Source organism: Fimicolochytrium jonesii, assembly GCF_025526975.1.
Source record: "Fimicolochytrium jonesii strain JEL569 chromosome Unknown EV422scaffold_34, whole genome shotgun sequence".
Classification (NCBI taxonomy): Eukaryota; Fungi; Chytridiomycota; class Chytridiomycetes; order Spizellomycetales; family Powellomycetaceae; genus Fimicolochytrium; species Fimicolochytrium jonesii.
In genome coordinates, this window is record NW_026515701.1 from 78,282 (window position 1) to 91,555 (window position 13,274).

General features: G+C 53.5%; 5 protein-coding genes across 5 annotated transcripts; 3 read left to right on the forward strand and 2 right to left on the reverse strand.

The window, feature by feature from the left end:
• Window positions 1-362: 362 nt before the first annotated feature.
• On the forward strand, window positions 363-2,143 carry EV422DRAFT_544503 (uncharacterized protein). Its single transcript, XM_053071396.1, has 2 exons — window positions 363-1,123; window positions 1,199-2,143. Exons 1-2 carry the CDS (start codon window positions 802-804, stop codon window positions 2,053-2,055), a joined length of 1,179 nt encoding a protein of 392 aa, XP_052921657.1. The 5' UTR covers window positions 363-801; the 3' UTR covers window positions 2,056-2,143.
• EV422DRAFT_591291 (CAP Gly-rich domain-containing protein) lies at window positions 2,144-3,571 on the reverse strand. Its single transcript, XM_053073534.1, has 5 exons — window positions 3,270-3,571; window positions 3,059-3,202; window positions 2,888-2,987; window positions 2,544-2,808; window positions 2,144-2,475 (listed from the first exon to the last, which is right to left on the reverse strand). Exons 1-5 carry the CDS (start codon window positions 3,375-3,377, stop codon window positions 2,355-2,357), a joined length of 738 nt encoding a protein of 245 aa, XP_052921658.1. The 5' UTR covers window positions 3,378-3,571; the 3' UTR covers window positions 2,144-2,354.
• EV422DRAFT_581226 (uncharacterized protein) lies at window positions 3,550-6,038 on the forward strand (the record flags this gene model as incomplete). Its single annotated transcript, XM_053073366.1, has 4 exons — window positions 3,550-3,792; window positions 3,896-5,065; window positions 5,220-5,460; window positions 5,488-6,038. Exons 1-4 carry the CDS (start codon window positions 3,718-3,720, stop codon window positions 6,036-6,038), a joined length of 2,037 nt encoding a protein of 678 aa, XP_052921659.1. The 5' UTR covers window positions 3,550-3,717.
• A 190-nt stretch (window positions 6,039-6,228) lies between these two features.
• EV422DRAFT_544511 (uncharacterized protein) lies at window positions 6,229-9,744 on the reverse strand (the record flags this gene model as incomplete). Its single annotated transcript, XM_053071397.1, has 13 exons — window positions 6,229-6,437; window positions 6,513-7,020; window positions 7,102-7,267; window positions 7,336-7,776; window positions 7,838-7,927; window positions 7,998-8,210; window positions 8,306-8,392; window positions 8,465-8,539; window positions 8,602-8,694; window positions 8,779-9,033; window positions 9,091-9,270; window positions 9,336-9,467; window positions 9,534-9,744. Coding segments are annotated over 13 exons (2,593 nt in total), but the record flags the coding sequence as incomplete, so codon positions are not given.
• A 902-nt stretch (window positions 9,745-10,646) lies between these two features.
• Window positions 10,647-13,181, forward strand: EV422DRAFT_275328 (Six-hairpin glycosidase-like protein). The gene is made up of 4 exons (XM_053065903.1): window positions 10,647-11,136; window positions 11,211-11,896; window positions 11,961-12,188; window positions 12,274-13,181. The coding sequence occupies exons 1-4, from the start codon at window positions 10,896-10,898 to the stop codon at window positions 13,087-13,089; spliced, it is 1,971 nt and encodes a 656-aa protein (XP_052921661.1). The 5' UTR covers window positions 10,647-10,895; the 3' UTR covers window positions 13,090-13,181.
• The last annotated feature ends 93 nt before the right edge of the window (window positions 13,182-13,274 follow it).

Consider the following 13,274-nt stretch of genomic DNA (forward strand, 5'->3'; position numbering starts at 1 on the left):
TGGTCTATGCCTTCAACGTGCGGAAAGCCAGTGAGAAAAAGCGATGCCGCGTACCAGCCTTGTTCAAAGATGCCTCACCAGTCTCCTTGGCCAACTTGGTCCGCATGAATTCCCGCGAAAGCGCCTGACAGACAGACGGACAGGAGAATTAGAAAAGCAAGCAGGGCGCGAGGCGCCCGCTGTGCCAGTGGCGACGTCAAGTTATGGCCCATCTTGCGCGGCCTGTCCCTCTGACGATGTTGAATGTGCTGAAAAGGGTCGGTGATCTGATGTCCCACGGCTAAGGCTTGCGGGGACAGCGGTCCGCAACTAGGCGCGTCTGCTTCAACGTGGCGCAGTCCATTTGACAAGTTCATGGAAGTTCATTCTTGTTCTCGATGGCTCATCCCCATCTTCGTCGCCATCCCCAGCAACTTGGCCGTCCATCCAGATTGCTGTGTACTAACGAGTGGAGTGCGCATGCAGACGTATATATATAGTACAACTTCATGATACAGGCGGTGAGCTCTAGTTTCCAGTCAAAACTAACCGTAACACGCAAGGCGTGCTACCGTCGGGAATTTAAGCTTGTGTTTGTTCGTGTTCCAATGGAAAGCGGCGCAAGATGGACCTATTTTGCGAACAGGAGCTGTGGCGCCGGGGCCCGGCGAAGCGTTCTGAAGGACAAATAGGAGGGCAGCATACTATCACTTTCGACCTCGCAAATCTCGCTTCCACGACAATAACATATCTCGCGTTCACGATACCGTCGACGTGCTTTACTCGTAGAATAATATCGGACTAGAGCTAAGAAAGGAAGCCATGCGTTTCCCTACAATAATCCTCACGGGCCTATTTCTCGCGACCGGGACCGGTTCTGTGCACGCCATTTCGATCGTGGACGCTTTGAAAGCGAGCTCGGGAACCAGCATCGCTCAGGCTGCCATCGCTGCCAACCCGCAGTGGGCCGCCGCCGGGCAAAAGACTCTGATTGTTCCTACGGATGCAGCAATCAATTCCGCTAGAACTGCTGGATACTTGACACAAAATGAAACGGGCATAGTGTTCCTAACTACCGCGACAAACCATAAAGATGTCGCCAACTATAAGATTTTGAAAGCCCCTCAGACAGCGTTGCTCTTCGGTATTTGGCTTCATTTCTAAGATTTGATAGTTGTCTCCATCTGCTGAAACATTCTTCGCATGATGCGCTATCTAGACAATTACGTGCCTCAGGGACCCCCCGAGGTTCATGTCCGGTCATCCACCCAACAGGGCTTGATCACCGCGAACGTCGATTGTGATGACGGTTTCTTCTACGTGTCCAACATCCCTTTTGAAACTGCGGTGGTCCCATCCCGCGCCATCGTCCTCAACCCAGGCGCTACTTCGTTTTTGGCTCTATTCACGAAATACAACCTTGTCCAGACCCTCGACTCCCTGACGGGCGTGACAATCTTTGTTCCCACGAACGCAGCCATCGCTGCCGCTCAGACTCGCTTGGCTGCATTGACCCCGAATCAGGTCGCATATGTGCTCGCTTCGCACATTGTCCGGCCTACAAAGTTCAGCACGGAGATGGAGACAGGGAGCCTTGCTGCGCTCAGCGGAGTGAGCTTGCCGTACGTCGTCTCTGGCGAGAGTGCCACCGTCGGCGGCGTTGCCATTGGCGCGCTGGTCGACGTCCCGACATCCGCGGGTTCAATCCTGACCGTGAATGCGGTCATCATTCCGGCAACCCTGCCTCCCGCTGACTCGAATGCGAATGCCGCAGTTACCACCTTCGGCACAGTCGCTGTTGTAGGAGCTACCTCGGCCACTACCGCCACGTCTACCAGTGCCAGTGCCAGTGCCAGTACTAGTTCCAGTACCAGTGCATCGACCACTGCGACCGCGGCTACCACCACTGCTACCGCCACAACCACGGCTACCACGTCAAGCTCGACCCCTGCTGTCTCGTCGACGTCGTCCACAGCTCGAACCACTGACGACGCGAAATCCGGTGCGGGCCAGATTGCCGGCTCGTTGGCTGGTCTGCTGGCCGCTGGTGCCGTTGGGTTGGCTGGGGTTTTGTGATGGTTTTCATAGCAGTTGATCGATTGATCCTTTGAGAGGGCGCTACGTAGCAGTTTAGTTAAATAAAATCACATCTTCAAACAGTTATACACGTACAGGTTCGGTTGTGAGAACTACCTCGGTCGGAGGAGACTGGACGCTGTGGCCGTTCGGAGAAGGGCGATACCACTGCATGCGCCCATTGTGCTCATTTGCAAGTCGGGTAAGGTTCATGGATACAAACTCAACGTAAGCTGCCCCCTCTCGGATAATGGAGCTCTCTTTATTGAACTATGTAACGGACTATACTACGGTCGCAATTACATCTCGTCATCCGAAGCGAACAGGTCCTCTTCTGGGAAGTCCCCAACTGTGACACGCTCAGGTCGGACCAACACGCCGTGTTTGTTGGGGCATGAAAAGTACTTTACACCTTGCACGCTGAAATTTATAGAGGCAACGTCAGCACACTGCCCCTGTCTTCGAATGAAGCAGCGGTGACAGCCTACCTTCCGTCGTGCTTCCCTAACGGCTCATCATACTCCACGCCAACCCAGAACCCTGGTTTGAACTCCACATTGCCCACAAATCTGACAGTGCCTCTTTTGCGCATCGACTGACCAACAACTTCAGTGTTGGCTTCCGGTGCAACCTCGCATCTGTCTCCAGGTTTCATTGCCGGTGGTGTTTCCGGGCGTTCAGGTTCCGTCGGAGAGTCGGGTTGTTCGGCGAACTTGCCGCGTTTGTTCCGTTTGAGGAATGCGCGCACTGAGTCTAATATTATGGTGGTGGGAAGTAGTCGTCAGAGAGCCTAATTTTGAAACTTCACAAGTGATCAATGAAGGACACATACCAGTTCGTTTGTCATACTCAGCATCCGTAATCTCGAATTTCTCCACCTGCGACACATCACTGAATTCATTCCGCCGGCGCCGTGGGTTCAGATCTGTCACCTACACCGCATCAGTGGATCAGCACCTCCAATCTCATCTGTGGAAACCTAACCAGAGATCGCATTTCCGACCTGCAGCCGCATGAAGTCCTCCACCGGGTAGTATCCCAGCATCTTTTCGTCATCATCCATAGATCCAACCAATTGATCTGTTGACGTATACAAGCTTATTTTCATGGTCGCTGCGGGCACACCCGTTATCGGTTCTAGTCTTTCCTGTGATGCTTCCAAGTCAGTTTTCCTCAGACTAGAAAATGAGCGGTGCATTCCCATCTTAACTTACCTTTAGGCGCTCAATGGTAATACTTTTATCAAATCGTCTCTCGGAGGCAGCGCCTTCACTCGCCACGAAGACCGTCACGATCGGATTTGAGGTTGGTTGGGATAGCATTTTCGGATAAGGAAAAGGTGGCGTAGGAGGAGGGTTACGAAGAAAGCTGCTTCCGTGGAGCCTGGTAGTTCCTATGCAGTGCGTGCTCTATAGACCGATATTCGGCTTTCCTGTAGGTTTCTGGAGGATATCGAGGCTCGAGATGGGGGACTTTTTGAATGCGAAGGGCAGGCGACTGGGCAGGCGAAGCGTCCATAATTCACGCGCGGCTTTGCGATTTTGCGAATATTAACTTCTCTGCACGGGCAACGCATGTCCGATGTTGGAATAAAGCCAGGACAGCCTGGATCTGGAAAGCACGACACCCCGTTTACTTCATCGCAAGTAGGAAGTAGCGGACATGGACTTCGCGGAGCAACTAGCGTTCGGTCGAGAGCAGGCAGCGAAGCGATTTAAAGCTAGTCAAGGCCAGGACGTAAGCGCCGCGGCCTGTCGCGACTACCCTCTGTCCACCGTCGCCCCGGCCAGCGCTCCCTGAACGCTCACCGTTCACACCTACAACACCTACACAACTAAAGAGAGAGCACTCTGGAGACGAGGTCACTGTTCGACACCAGACCCCTCCAATGCCTCCCACTCGCCAAGCCGCTTCTTCCGACGACGGAGTAGCTGTCCTGTATCACCACCTCCCGACACCTCCCGCTCGTCAAAAAGCGAAGGTAGATAAAGGGAAGCGAAATATTTGGGCAATTGATCAACAATGCGTGGATTTGACGAACGACGAAGATTGGTGTCCACAGTCAGAAGCACCGCCTCTCGGAATGAGCAGCGGCTTGAAGCGAGAAAGATGGGAGGTTGACATCGGGACGACACTGAAGCAGGAGAACCGTAACACTGAGCTGGGTGGCGGAGTCAAGCAGGATGCATGGGCGTCCGGGTCGCGGTATGGACTCAAGCAAGAAGGGTGGAAGGTTGAGGACGGTATCATTCCGAAAGGGGAGGATTGGTCCAGATTGCTGGACGCTGAGTTGAACCAGGAAGGATGGAAAATTGAGGAAGGCATTGCAGCCAACTCCAAGCAGGAGGGTGGACCAGCAAGCGAATCGAAGCTCGGGCAAATAACTCTGATCAACCACAGGCCTGAAGCTGTCATACCGAACCCGGCTCCGCAGCAAGTCCTCGCATCGGTGGATGTCGAAGGTTCACTGTACGCTGAACCGCCCTTACTTAACGAACAAAGGCTACTCGATTATCAGGAGCCGCATGTAGACCACATGCTTGGCGTCTTCGCTCGAGGCAATCGAGGTATAGACGCGTCGGAAACCGGAACGGGGAAGACATACTGCACGATTGAAATGGCACAGCGGCTCAAACTGAGGCCCTTCATTATATGCCCCAAGTCCGTCATTCTGAGCTGGATAGACGTCGCCAAAAAGTTCGAAGTTGAACTGCTTGGAATAGCCGGATACGAGCAATTGCGGGGTTGTCGATACTTCACAGGTGGCACATTGGACTCGGCGGATTCCCCTTACATCAGGAAACAGCACATTCAGCGGGAAGAGCCGGAAGCACCACAAGATTCAAACGAGCCATACAGAGCGCCGTACCACGTGTTCGAATTCGGCATGCCATCCGACGCAATGTTCGTATTTGACGAGGTGAAAATAGCACCCACCACTGGTTGGATTGACGTATGCCTCGCTATGCGACCATCCGCTAATGCATCCTCCCGGTCCAGGCGCATCGCTGTAAGAATCACGGAACCAGTACCTCGAGATTACTACAAGCAGCTATGCACCTCCCGAATAAAATTCTTCTATTGAGCGCCACGATATGCGACAAAGTCGATTGCTTCAAAGTGTTTGGGCTATTTTTCGGATTTTACGACAATTTACGTGGTAGATATTCTTGAGGAATACTCTCAATTATGGGGCGAAATTTTCACCCAACTCTCTTGCCGCGAAGGCTATACCCACTGGATGCGCCGACAACTCCGAATGCGCAATTCGGAGCACGATTTCAAGGGAAGAAGAGGAGCGCAAAGTGGACGTATTCCATCGCGCCCTCACGCCTCGGTTCGGCCATCGAATTCGTATCGCGGATCTCGGAGACCGTTTCGCCAAAAATGAGACCTCCTGCAAGTGTTACTGGTTGGAGCGGTCTTGAGAAGTGCAGCAACTGTATGAGGAAATCAAGGCCATATTCGAGGAGCTGAGAGACAAAGAGTTGCGAGCGTCCGCTTTGGCCAGACTGATCCGCGCACGACAAAAGATTGAAATTCTAAGAATCCCGATCTTTGTGGAGAGCGCCGAAATGTACAGTCAGGAGGGCTTCTCCGTTGTCATCTTCACCAATTACACGGAAACCCTCACGCAACTGCAGGGGAAACTGGAGTGCGAATACGTTGTTCACGGCCCGCAGACCATGGAGGAACGCGCAGCGGCCGTTGATGCATTTCAGCAGAACCGCACAAATCTTATCAGCTGCAACATCCAAGCTGGAGGCGTTGGCCTATCGTTACACGACGTGCATGGTGGTCACCCTCGAGTCGCCCTATTCAATCCCACCTGGAGTGGGCAGGATATGGTGCAGGGGCTTGGCAGGATTCGCCGAACAGGCGGCAAGTCTCCAACGCGCCAGTTCATTTTATTCGTGGGCGGGACGTATGAAGAGAGAATCAGCCAGCTTGTGCAACAAAAGATGGCCATCTTGAGGGGGTGAATGATGGAAATTACAATATCGAAGATTTGCCGCAAGAGGATATACGGGTGTTGGGAGAGGCGTGTAACATGGAGAGCATGCTTAGGCAGGTTTTTTTTAGCACGCAGTATAGAGAAGGCAAGCCGTGGGCTGTGCATAGGTATGCCCAGCACTTGGCGTATCATTCGATCTTCTGTTGCAACTTCCAATCCTTAATTTTGTAATTTTCTGTCGTCGGGAATATGTCATTGATATATATATGTCATATGGTTGCGTCTCTATATGTCTCTGCCCCTTCCATGAACTCTTGGCCCATCATTGGAGAGTCCGTCGATGTGGCGCCGCCCCTCGCTCTCCGATGGCAATGGTGTCCGCGCGATACGAGGACGGGTGGAGAACGCTTGCTCGATTTCTTGCTCCCTACGAAAAGTCAATGCGCATTTGGTCGGCGTCGAAGGCAAACCATGCGAAAGATTATGCTGACGAAAAACTTACTCCTCAGCAGATATCGGCCCCCTGTCCTTGTCTTTCTCCCGGACCCCGCCTTTCCCGCCTTTCCCGCCCCCTGGAACCGGTGGCAACGCCGGGCCACCAGCCCGTTTGCCCTTCAAGCCTTGAAGATGTTGTTGTCCAATGTTTGCTCCACCGGTACTGGAGTGACGCTGGAACTGCGGCGTTGCAGGCCGCGTGAGGGACGCGATTGTGCTCGCAGCGTTACTGGCGTTGGATTGAAGGCTAAAATCTCGGCGTCGCGGGGGCATCGGTGGGTGGCGGGATGACGAGGGTGATGGGGGACGGGTCGGCTTCTGAAGAGTGTATTTCTGCAGGACTAGCGCTGGGTTCACTGGGGCGTCGTCTGTGGAATGCAACGGAGAGGGGAGGAAATCGACTTCTACGCCTTCGTTCTCTTCCTCTTCCTCCTCTTCATCCTCGTCCTCCTCTTGTCCATCTTCGGAGATAGCGTCCGAGTCGGCCGACTGATTTGCAGAGTCTGTTTGGTCCTCTAGATGTACATGATAAATCTCCATTAGCAATCGAGACTTTTGAAAAGAGCATTCCTTCATTCCTGTAACAAAGAGCATACCGATGGCAAGCTGACCCAGCACAAAATCAATTTGTCCCACAAGCTGATCGTCTTCGGACTCTCGCATATATCTGAGCATGTCTTCCATGCCCATCGCGCGTGCGGCATCTCGCAGCGTAGGCTCGGTGAACAAGCTATATAGTGTGCCATTCACATATGTTTTCACCTGCGATGCGCGGAGGAATCTCTGTTTTAATGCGGTACAGGACAACGGGCGAGAGATAGACCTCTCACCTGCAGGCTCTCCACCTCCATCACCGCAGTCAACACTTTCAGGACTCTCTCCTCTCTCCCCATGCAGCACTCTCCCTTCCCTTTCTTCCTCAAACACAGGTTCATCATCAACGCAGCCGCGTACTCTACGGTTGGCTCCCCAAGCGCCTCCAAATCATCTGCATCCAGCAGCTCGATCAAGTAAGATACTGTTTTCGAGTCGTTCATTTGCGATTGTGCTCCCCGCCGCAACGAGAGTTTTTGCAATGATTGAAGGGTCTGCTGAAACAGATGTGATGTCGCTGGTTCCGACTTGAGGGTACGGAGAAGAGTTGGGATCAGTGTGCGGCTATGAAGAAGATACTCCCGCCCGCTTGATGCGGTTGTGAGTCTGTTGATGAGGATGACGGTCTGAAGAAGTGTAGACGATGGTGATCTTTCAAGCAGGTTGTCCAAGAGTGGCTAATGAAAAAATTCGTCTGAGAAATAATGCGTCACAGAACGGCATAAGATGCGCTCCAACCTTTCCAGCTCTGATACCAAGCACATCTGAACCAAGATAAGTGTCGAACACTTTCCGGCGTTCTGCCAGTGTCGGGGGTTGGGCGGCCAGCTGTGGAAGGGAGAGACCATCTATCAGGAAGAGCTAAAGCGCCAAAAACCACCCGGTGCTGTGGACTCACCATCGTTAGTGCCTTCAACACATCGGTAGCAACGTCAGGATTCTTTTGAAGATCGGTGGTGATCGCCTCGTAATTCAAGTACCGCTCCAATGAAGCCACAGGACCGTTCGATTGCGCTGGAAGCAATGATGGCGATGACGCCGCTCCCCCTAATTTCGAATGCATATGATCCGCCGCGCGAGCGGCATGGTTGTTTTGCACACTGCTGGACCGCTGTATATGTGATTGATGAGGCGGTAATGAGCGCGAGAACTGAAGGGTGGATGTTTAGCAGCAGCTGGATGTGACTATGAATCTTTCGGGCATACCTGATCTACCGAACCACCTTTGCGCTGATTGCTTTGCTTGAATGTTGCGAGACGTTGGCAGACGCCTGCCAAGTACGCCGGGGTAATCTTACCAATCAAGTTGCTCGTATCGTGAGTATCCCCGCTCCATCGTTGATCCGAAGGCTGGAGACGCTTTACCTTTTGTCCGTGAATGCAGGCCGTCAAGGTCTGTACCAGTTCCGATGCAATCGTAATAAGGTTGTGATAATCGCTCTAATAGGGGAGGGTGCGTCGGCGAAGCGCCATACCGAGGTTGAATATCAGAGCTTACTCACCTGAAGATCCCGATGTTTGCCAGCCCGCTCCGTGTCTTGTGATTCGAGGTCAGAAAACTTCTTTTTTAGATCTTCCAATTCTTTGGCATCACGCTGGGTTTATTCAGATGTCAGAGCAATGCTTGCAAGAGCTTTGTCAAAGCGACGTACGTATAGCCGAGCAATGGGTCAACGCACCTCAGCATTCAGGAGCGTAAGCAACCTAGGCTTGACAACAGCCTTAAGGGAGTTCCGTAGGAATGATCTCAGTCGTCGCTCAAGGTCCGCGGCCCAGTCCTTTTCGAAGAGCTCCTTGAACGATGGGTGCTCTCGCGGATCCGGAATGTAAGGGAGGGCATAGTACGAAAGAAACTGGGGCGTTTTGGAAAGCTCTGATCCTCTCGTTTCCAAAAACTTTTTGAACGGCTCCATTGTTTGGGACAGCCCCTGGAGCTGTGATGACCGGCATCAGCTCAGAAGTCCTTTGGCGTCCCTCCAACTTGTTCATACCCGTGTTTGCGCATCTCCTTCCGTCTGAAACAGCGGCCACACAGCAAAGTAAATGTTCACCAGGAACTCCAGCTTTCCATACACGGGATCTGATAGGCGCCAAGAACTCGGGAAGCAGTCATCCCAAAGCTTGAAAAACGGGGATCGTTCTCCTTTATGGAAGGCATCGAGAAATGTTGCCTGGGAACGAGGTGATTGAGCGATTGAAAGAGTAGGCAAAACGGCATGATGGGCCGATTTCTGACCTCCTTCTGGATCACCGCTGTAATTATAGCATCGTCATCGCCTCCATCAGCAGGCGCTTTCCTTCGGCCTTTCTCACCGATCTCGGCGTCAAATGCTTCCAAGGAAGTTTGATATTCGGCGTAGCTCAAGTACTATTCGAAAGGAATACTGCCATGAGTGCACTTGTGGGCCATTCAGAGCTGAGTTTCATGTCATACCTCTCGGACAGCAACATTGAGCTCGATTTCTTGATCGACGTTCATCCCGGGATGGCAACGCCTTCGTTTGGTCGAAAAATGAGCAGCCACACCGACAAACATGGAGTTCATGAAAAACAAGGCAAGGCTTTTCGACGCGTTATGCACGCGTGAGTCATGCGCCAGGTAATTTGAGTTTTTCGACCCCCGACCAAAACATTTGCGGACCATTGATTGAATTTGAAGCGACTCGGGAGCCGGCGAGTATACGGTCGTGAATGCATGAAAGTATCATATCATGCAACAAGCCGCCGTCCTGACGTATTTCACCGATTCGCTCCACCATGCACCGGAGGGCCACTGCGGTGACTGCAGCAGCTCCAAGCCGGCCTTGGCGCCTACAGGGCTGCCAGCATCAATCGTAACAAAATTTGAACCCCCGACTGGCAATGATCCGTGATCGCCCAGTGAACAACATTCCTTCCACAAATTCGAACCTCGTGGATGGTTTTGCCTACCACATGACGGTGGTGATCGCTAGTTTGGAACCTCGTGAGGTAATTTGTGTCCGTTGTTGGCGGGTTGTTGGCCCTGTGCGCCCGAGAGTCTACAACTCAAAAGACGCGATCCAACCCACAGTTTACTACCGCCCAAAGGATTTCTGGCAGGAAAGTTGCTCCTGGTTGGACCCTTGGAGGGCGGCGATGTTCATCCGGGTCTCCCATCCCGGAAGGAAAGCCTCCTGTGGACCTGTGGACTCCTGTGGACTCCTGTGGACTCCTGTGGACGCACGTTGAAAAGTGAGCTACATATCTATCTCGATTCTCCAAGCTGTCTGCATGACGCATTGCGACAGGGATGGAGGGAGAAATTTGAAAGTTTAGAGGCTACTAGTAGTGATCAAGCCACAACGGCTTTCCGAATTGCCTCCGGAGAGGATGATCGAAATTCATGGTCTACTGTCCATGTCATCGACGCCGCAGCCATTCAGACTCCGATTATTCAGAGTTGGGCCTGTTGAGAGCTAGAAGTGGGGAAGAGCGCAAGTGTGGAGTAGGGACGTGCGGTGGATCGTGGATATTTGGGAGAGTCTGAGGCCCTGAGAGGGAACGGTAGAAGTAGTCCTACTGACGCCGCATTACTCGTCAAAAAACGATGACAAAGAAGAGCCTGGGGCGATGAAAATCTTGCAAACCATCGCCCATTGCGCAGAGTGTTTGCGGCGTGCGCTACCGCTCGTTGCGTGGCCATCCCACCTTCCTCTTCCCCGGGCTCGCCTATAAAAGCTGGGGGTTCGACGGTCAAGCCCTCGGTTCTGCATCCCATTCGAGCCCTCACATCACACCCCCACGCATCGCACATCCCGCGCACTCGCCAACCACCATGCTCCTCAAAGCCACTACCACCCTCCTCTCCCTCTCGGCCTTCCTCTCCTCCGCCGTGAACGCTGCTGGCATCGTTCGACGCGCGGAAAACCGGGATGTTTCCGAGTGGCTCGCCGCAGAGGTCCCAATCGCAGTGGGCCGTATGCTCGCGCACGTGAATGACGATGGTGCCGTCGTAGCCGGCGCGGTGGCACCGTTCACGCCCGATGCTTACCAAGAGTACTGGGTCCGTGATGGTGGTATGTATCGTGTTCTTCGCTCTTGTCATGCTCACAGCTGCTGATGGCCTTCGTTTCTCTATTTGCAATCACAGGCTTCACCCTTTTGGCGGTCATTGAAGACTACAAATCCGGAGGAGAAGACGCCAAGCGAGCGCAGACAGTGGTAGACAAAATGAATCGCCACTTCGAATGGACGAAAGCCGTCCAAGAAACTGCTCGGGTCACACCAGACAACAAGCACAATCCCGTCAACCCGGAACGGATGCCGGCATCCCTCCGTCTCGGATACACAAAATTCAGCTTGTCCACCAAACAGCCCGTCACCGACTGGGCGAACCCCCAATACGATGGCCCTGCCCTGCGAGCACTGTGCTTCATCCGTTGGGCGAACATCACGAAAGATTACGCAAAATACTACAACTCGGACTCCAATGCTAAGAGCGTCATCAAGTCCGACCTGGAGGTCGTAGCTAATGCTCTGGACCAGGTCAATGGTATCGAGCCGTGGGAAGAGATTGTGGGCGTGCACTTCTTCGACCTTGCCATCTCCTACCGTGCATTGGTCGAAGGAGCCGACTTTGCTGCTGCACGTGGCGACGGCGGTGCCGCAGACTTTTACCGATCGCAGGCCGCCAAGGCGTTGAACAAGTTGAATGCGTTCTGGGACGGGAAGAAGTTCAAGTCAACTCTTAACGGCTCTGGAGGCGGTGCCAACGAAGGGGCGGTGCTTAAACAAAAGGTCAAGAATTTTATGGACATATCAACGGTTTACTCTTTCGTAAGTTCTCCTCAATGTACTCCTCAAGCTTTATGTTCAGACCTTCACAAGTGTTTCCCGTTAGAACCACGCTCTCTTGCCCACCTTCCCTCACACCAACCCGCAAGCCCAAGCTACCTTTTCCCAGCACCTCCGCGCGTTTACTACGCCAGAATTTATCCCTCAAGAGCAACCAAAAATCCCTTCCGTCTGGTGGGCCGGCATCAACTCGGAGCTGGACTTCAACGGGCGCCCTATCAACCCGGCCGTCGGACGATACCCCGAGGACATCTATGATGGCAAACTCTACCATGTACGTCTCTATTGATCTCCACTTAGAGACCTCGAAAACTCGTTCGTGTCAACTCTAACTCTATCTGTTTTGATTTACCTTCTAGTACCAGGACACAAATGGGGCTGGGTTCTGGTTCCTCGCGACGAACGCCATGGCTGAATTCCTCTACAGGGCGGCGGACGCACATTACACGTCCGGAGTGATCGAGATTACCGACGTTAACCGGGAATTCTGGAACCTGATCAAGGTTCCCGGCGTAACCGGCAACAGGCGCATCACCTTGGCAGCTGAACCGGGGCTATTCAACGACGCCGTGGCGCGCCTCGTCGACCACGGTGACCGTTTCCTTCGCCGCACCCAGAAGCACACCGACAAGGACGGCTATCTATCCGAGCAGCTTAGGGCCGACAACGGGTTCCAGCAGGGCCCCGCAGACCTCTCGTGGTCGTACGCTTCGGTGGTTACTGCCGGCGTTGCTCGTCGGGCCGCGCTGGCGCACATCGGGAACGTAGCTACTCCGGTCGACACGTGTGCCGTGGTAGCGGACAACAAAAAGGTGGACTGCCACCCTGACCCGAATGTCACGGTTGGGTCCTGCCTGTTGAAGGGCTGCTGCTGGCAGAAGAGCACCATCCAGGGAGTCCCCTGGTGTTTCAACCCCAGCCCGTTGGTGGTTGACCCTCCGGCGCCCTCGACAGTCGTCCCCTCCCCGACCTCGACAGTCATCCCTCCCCCGACCTCGACAGTCATCCCCACATCGACCCCGACCCCCAGCCCGAAGTCGTGCAACTTGCAGGACGCCGCCAAGAAGGATTGTGGATATGCGGGTATCAACGAAAGCCAATGTGTCGCCAAGGGTTGTTGCTGGAAGCCCAGCACCCCTAACTCCAAGACGCCCTGGTGCTTCGTTGCGGCTTGAGCGTCAAGTCCCGCGTCATTTCTGAAACCTTGTCGACCATATGTAGACTCATCTCTAGATCCCTCGTTCTTAAACTTCCTTGCGCATTGCCTGGACGTCGTTTACTGTACATTCTGTAGCGTCTCCCTCTGTTTCATGTGTCATACCTTAGTGCAGTACATTCATCCTTTTGTGTTGTTGTTGTC

Coding starts and splice junctions, on each gene's coding strand:
- EV422DRAFT_544503 (XM_053071396.1), top strand. CDS start 802: ATGCGTTTCCCTACAATAATCCTCACGGGCCTATTTCTCGCGACCGGG. Junction 1,124..1,198: donor TCAGACAGCGTTGCTCTTCG/GTATTTGGCTTC, acceptor TGCGCTATCTAG/ACAATTACGTGCCTCAGGGA.
- EV422DRAFT_591291 (XM_053073534.1), bottom strand. CDS start 3,377: ATGCTATCCCAACCAACCTCAAATCCGATCGTGACGGTCTTCGTGGCG. Junction 2,988..3,058: donor AGGACTTCATGCGGCTGCAG/GTCGGAAATGCG, acceptor GATGCGGTGTAG/GTGACAGATCTGAACCCACG. Junction 2,809..2,887: donor TGAGTATGACAAACGAACTG/GTATGTGTCCTT, acceptor CCATAATATTAG/ACTCAGTGCGCGCATTCCTC.
- EV422DRAFT_275328 (XM_053065903.1), top strand. CDS start 10,896: ATGCTCCTCAAAGCCACTACCACCCTCCTCTCCCTCTCGGCCTTCCTC. Junction 11,137..11,210: donor GTACTGGGTCCGTGATGGTG/GTATGTATCGTG, acceptor TTGCAATCACAG/GCTTCACCCTTTTGGCGGTC. Junction 11,897..11,960: donor TATCAACGGTTTACTCTTTC/GTAAGTTCTCCT, acceptor GTTTCCCGTTAG/AACCACGCTCTCTTGCCCAC.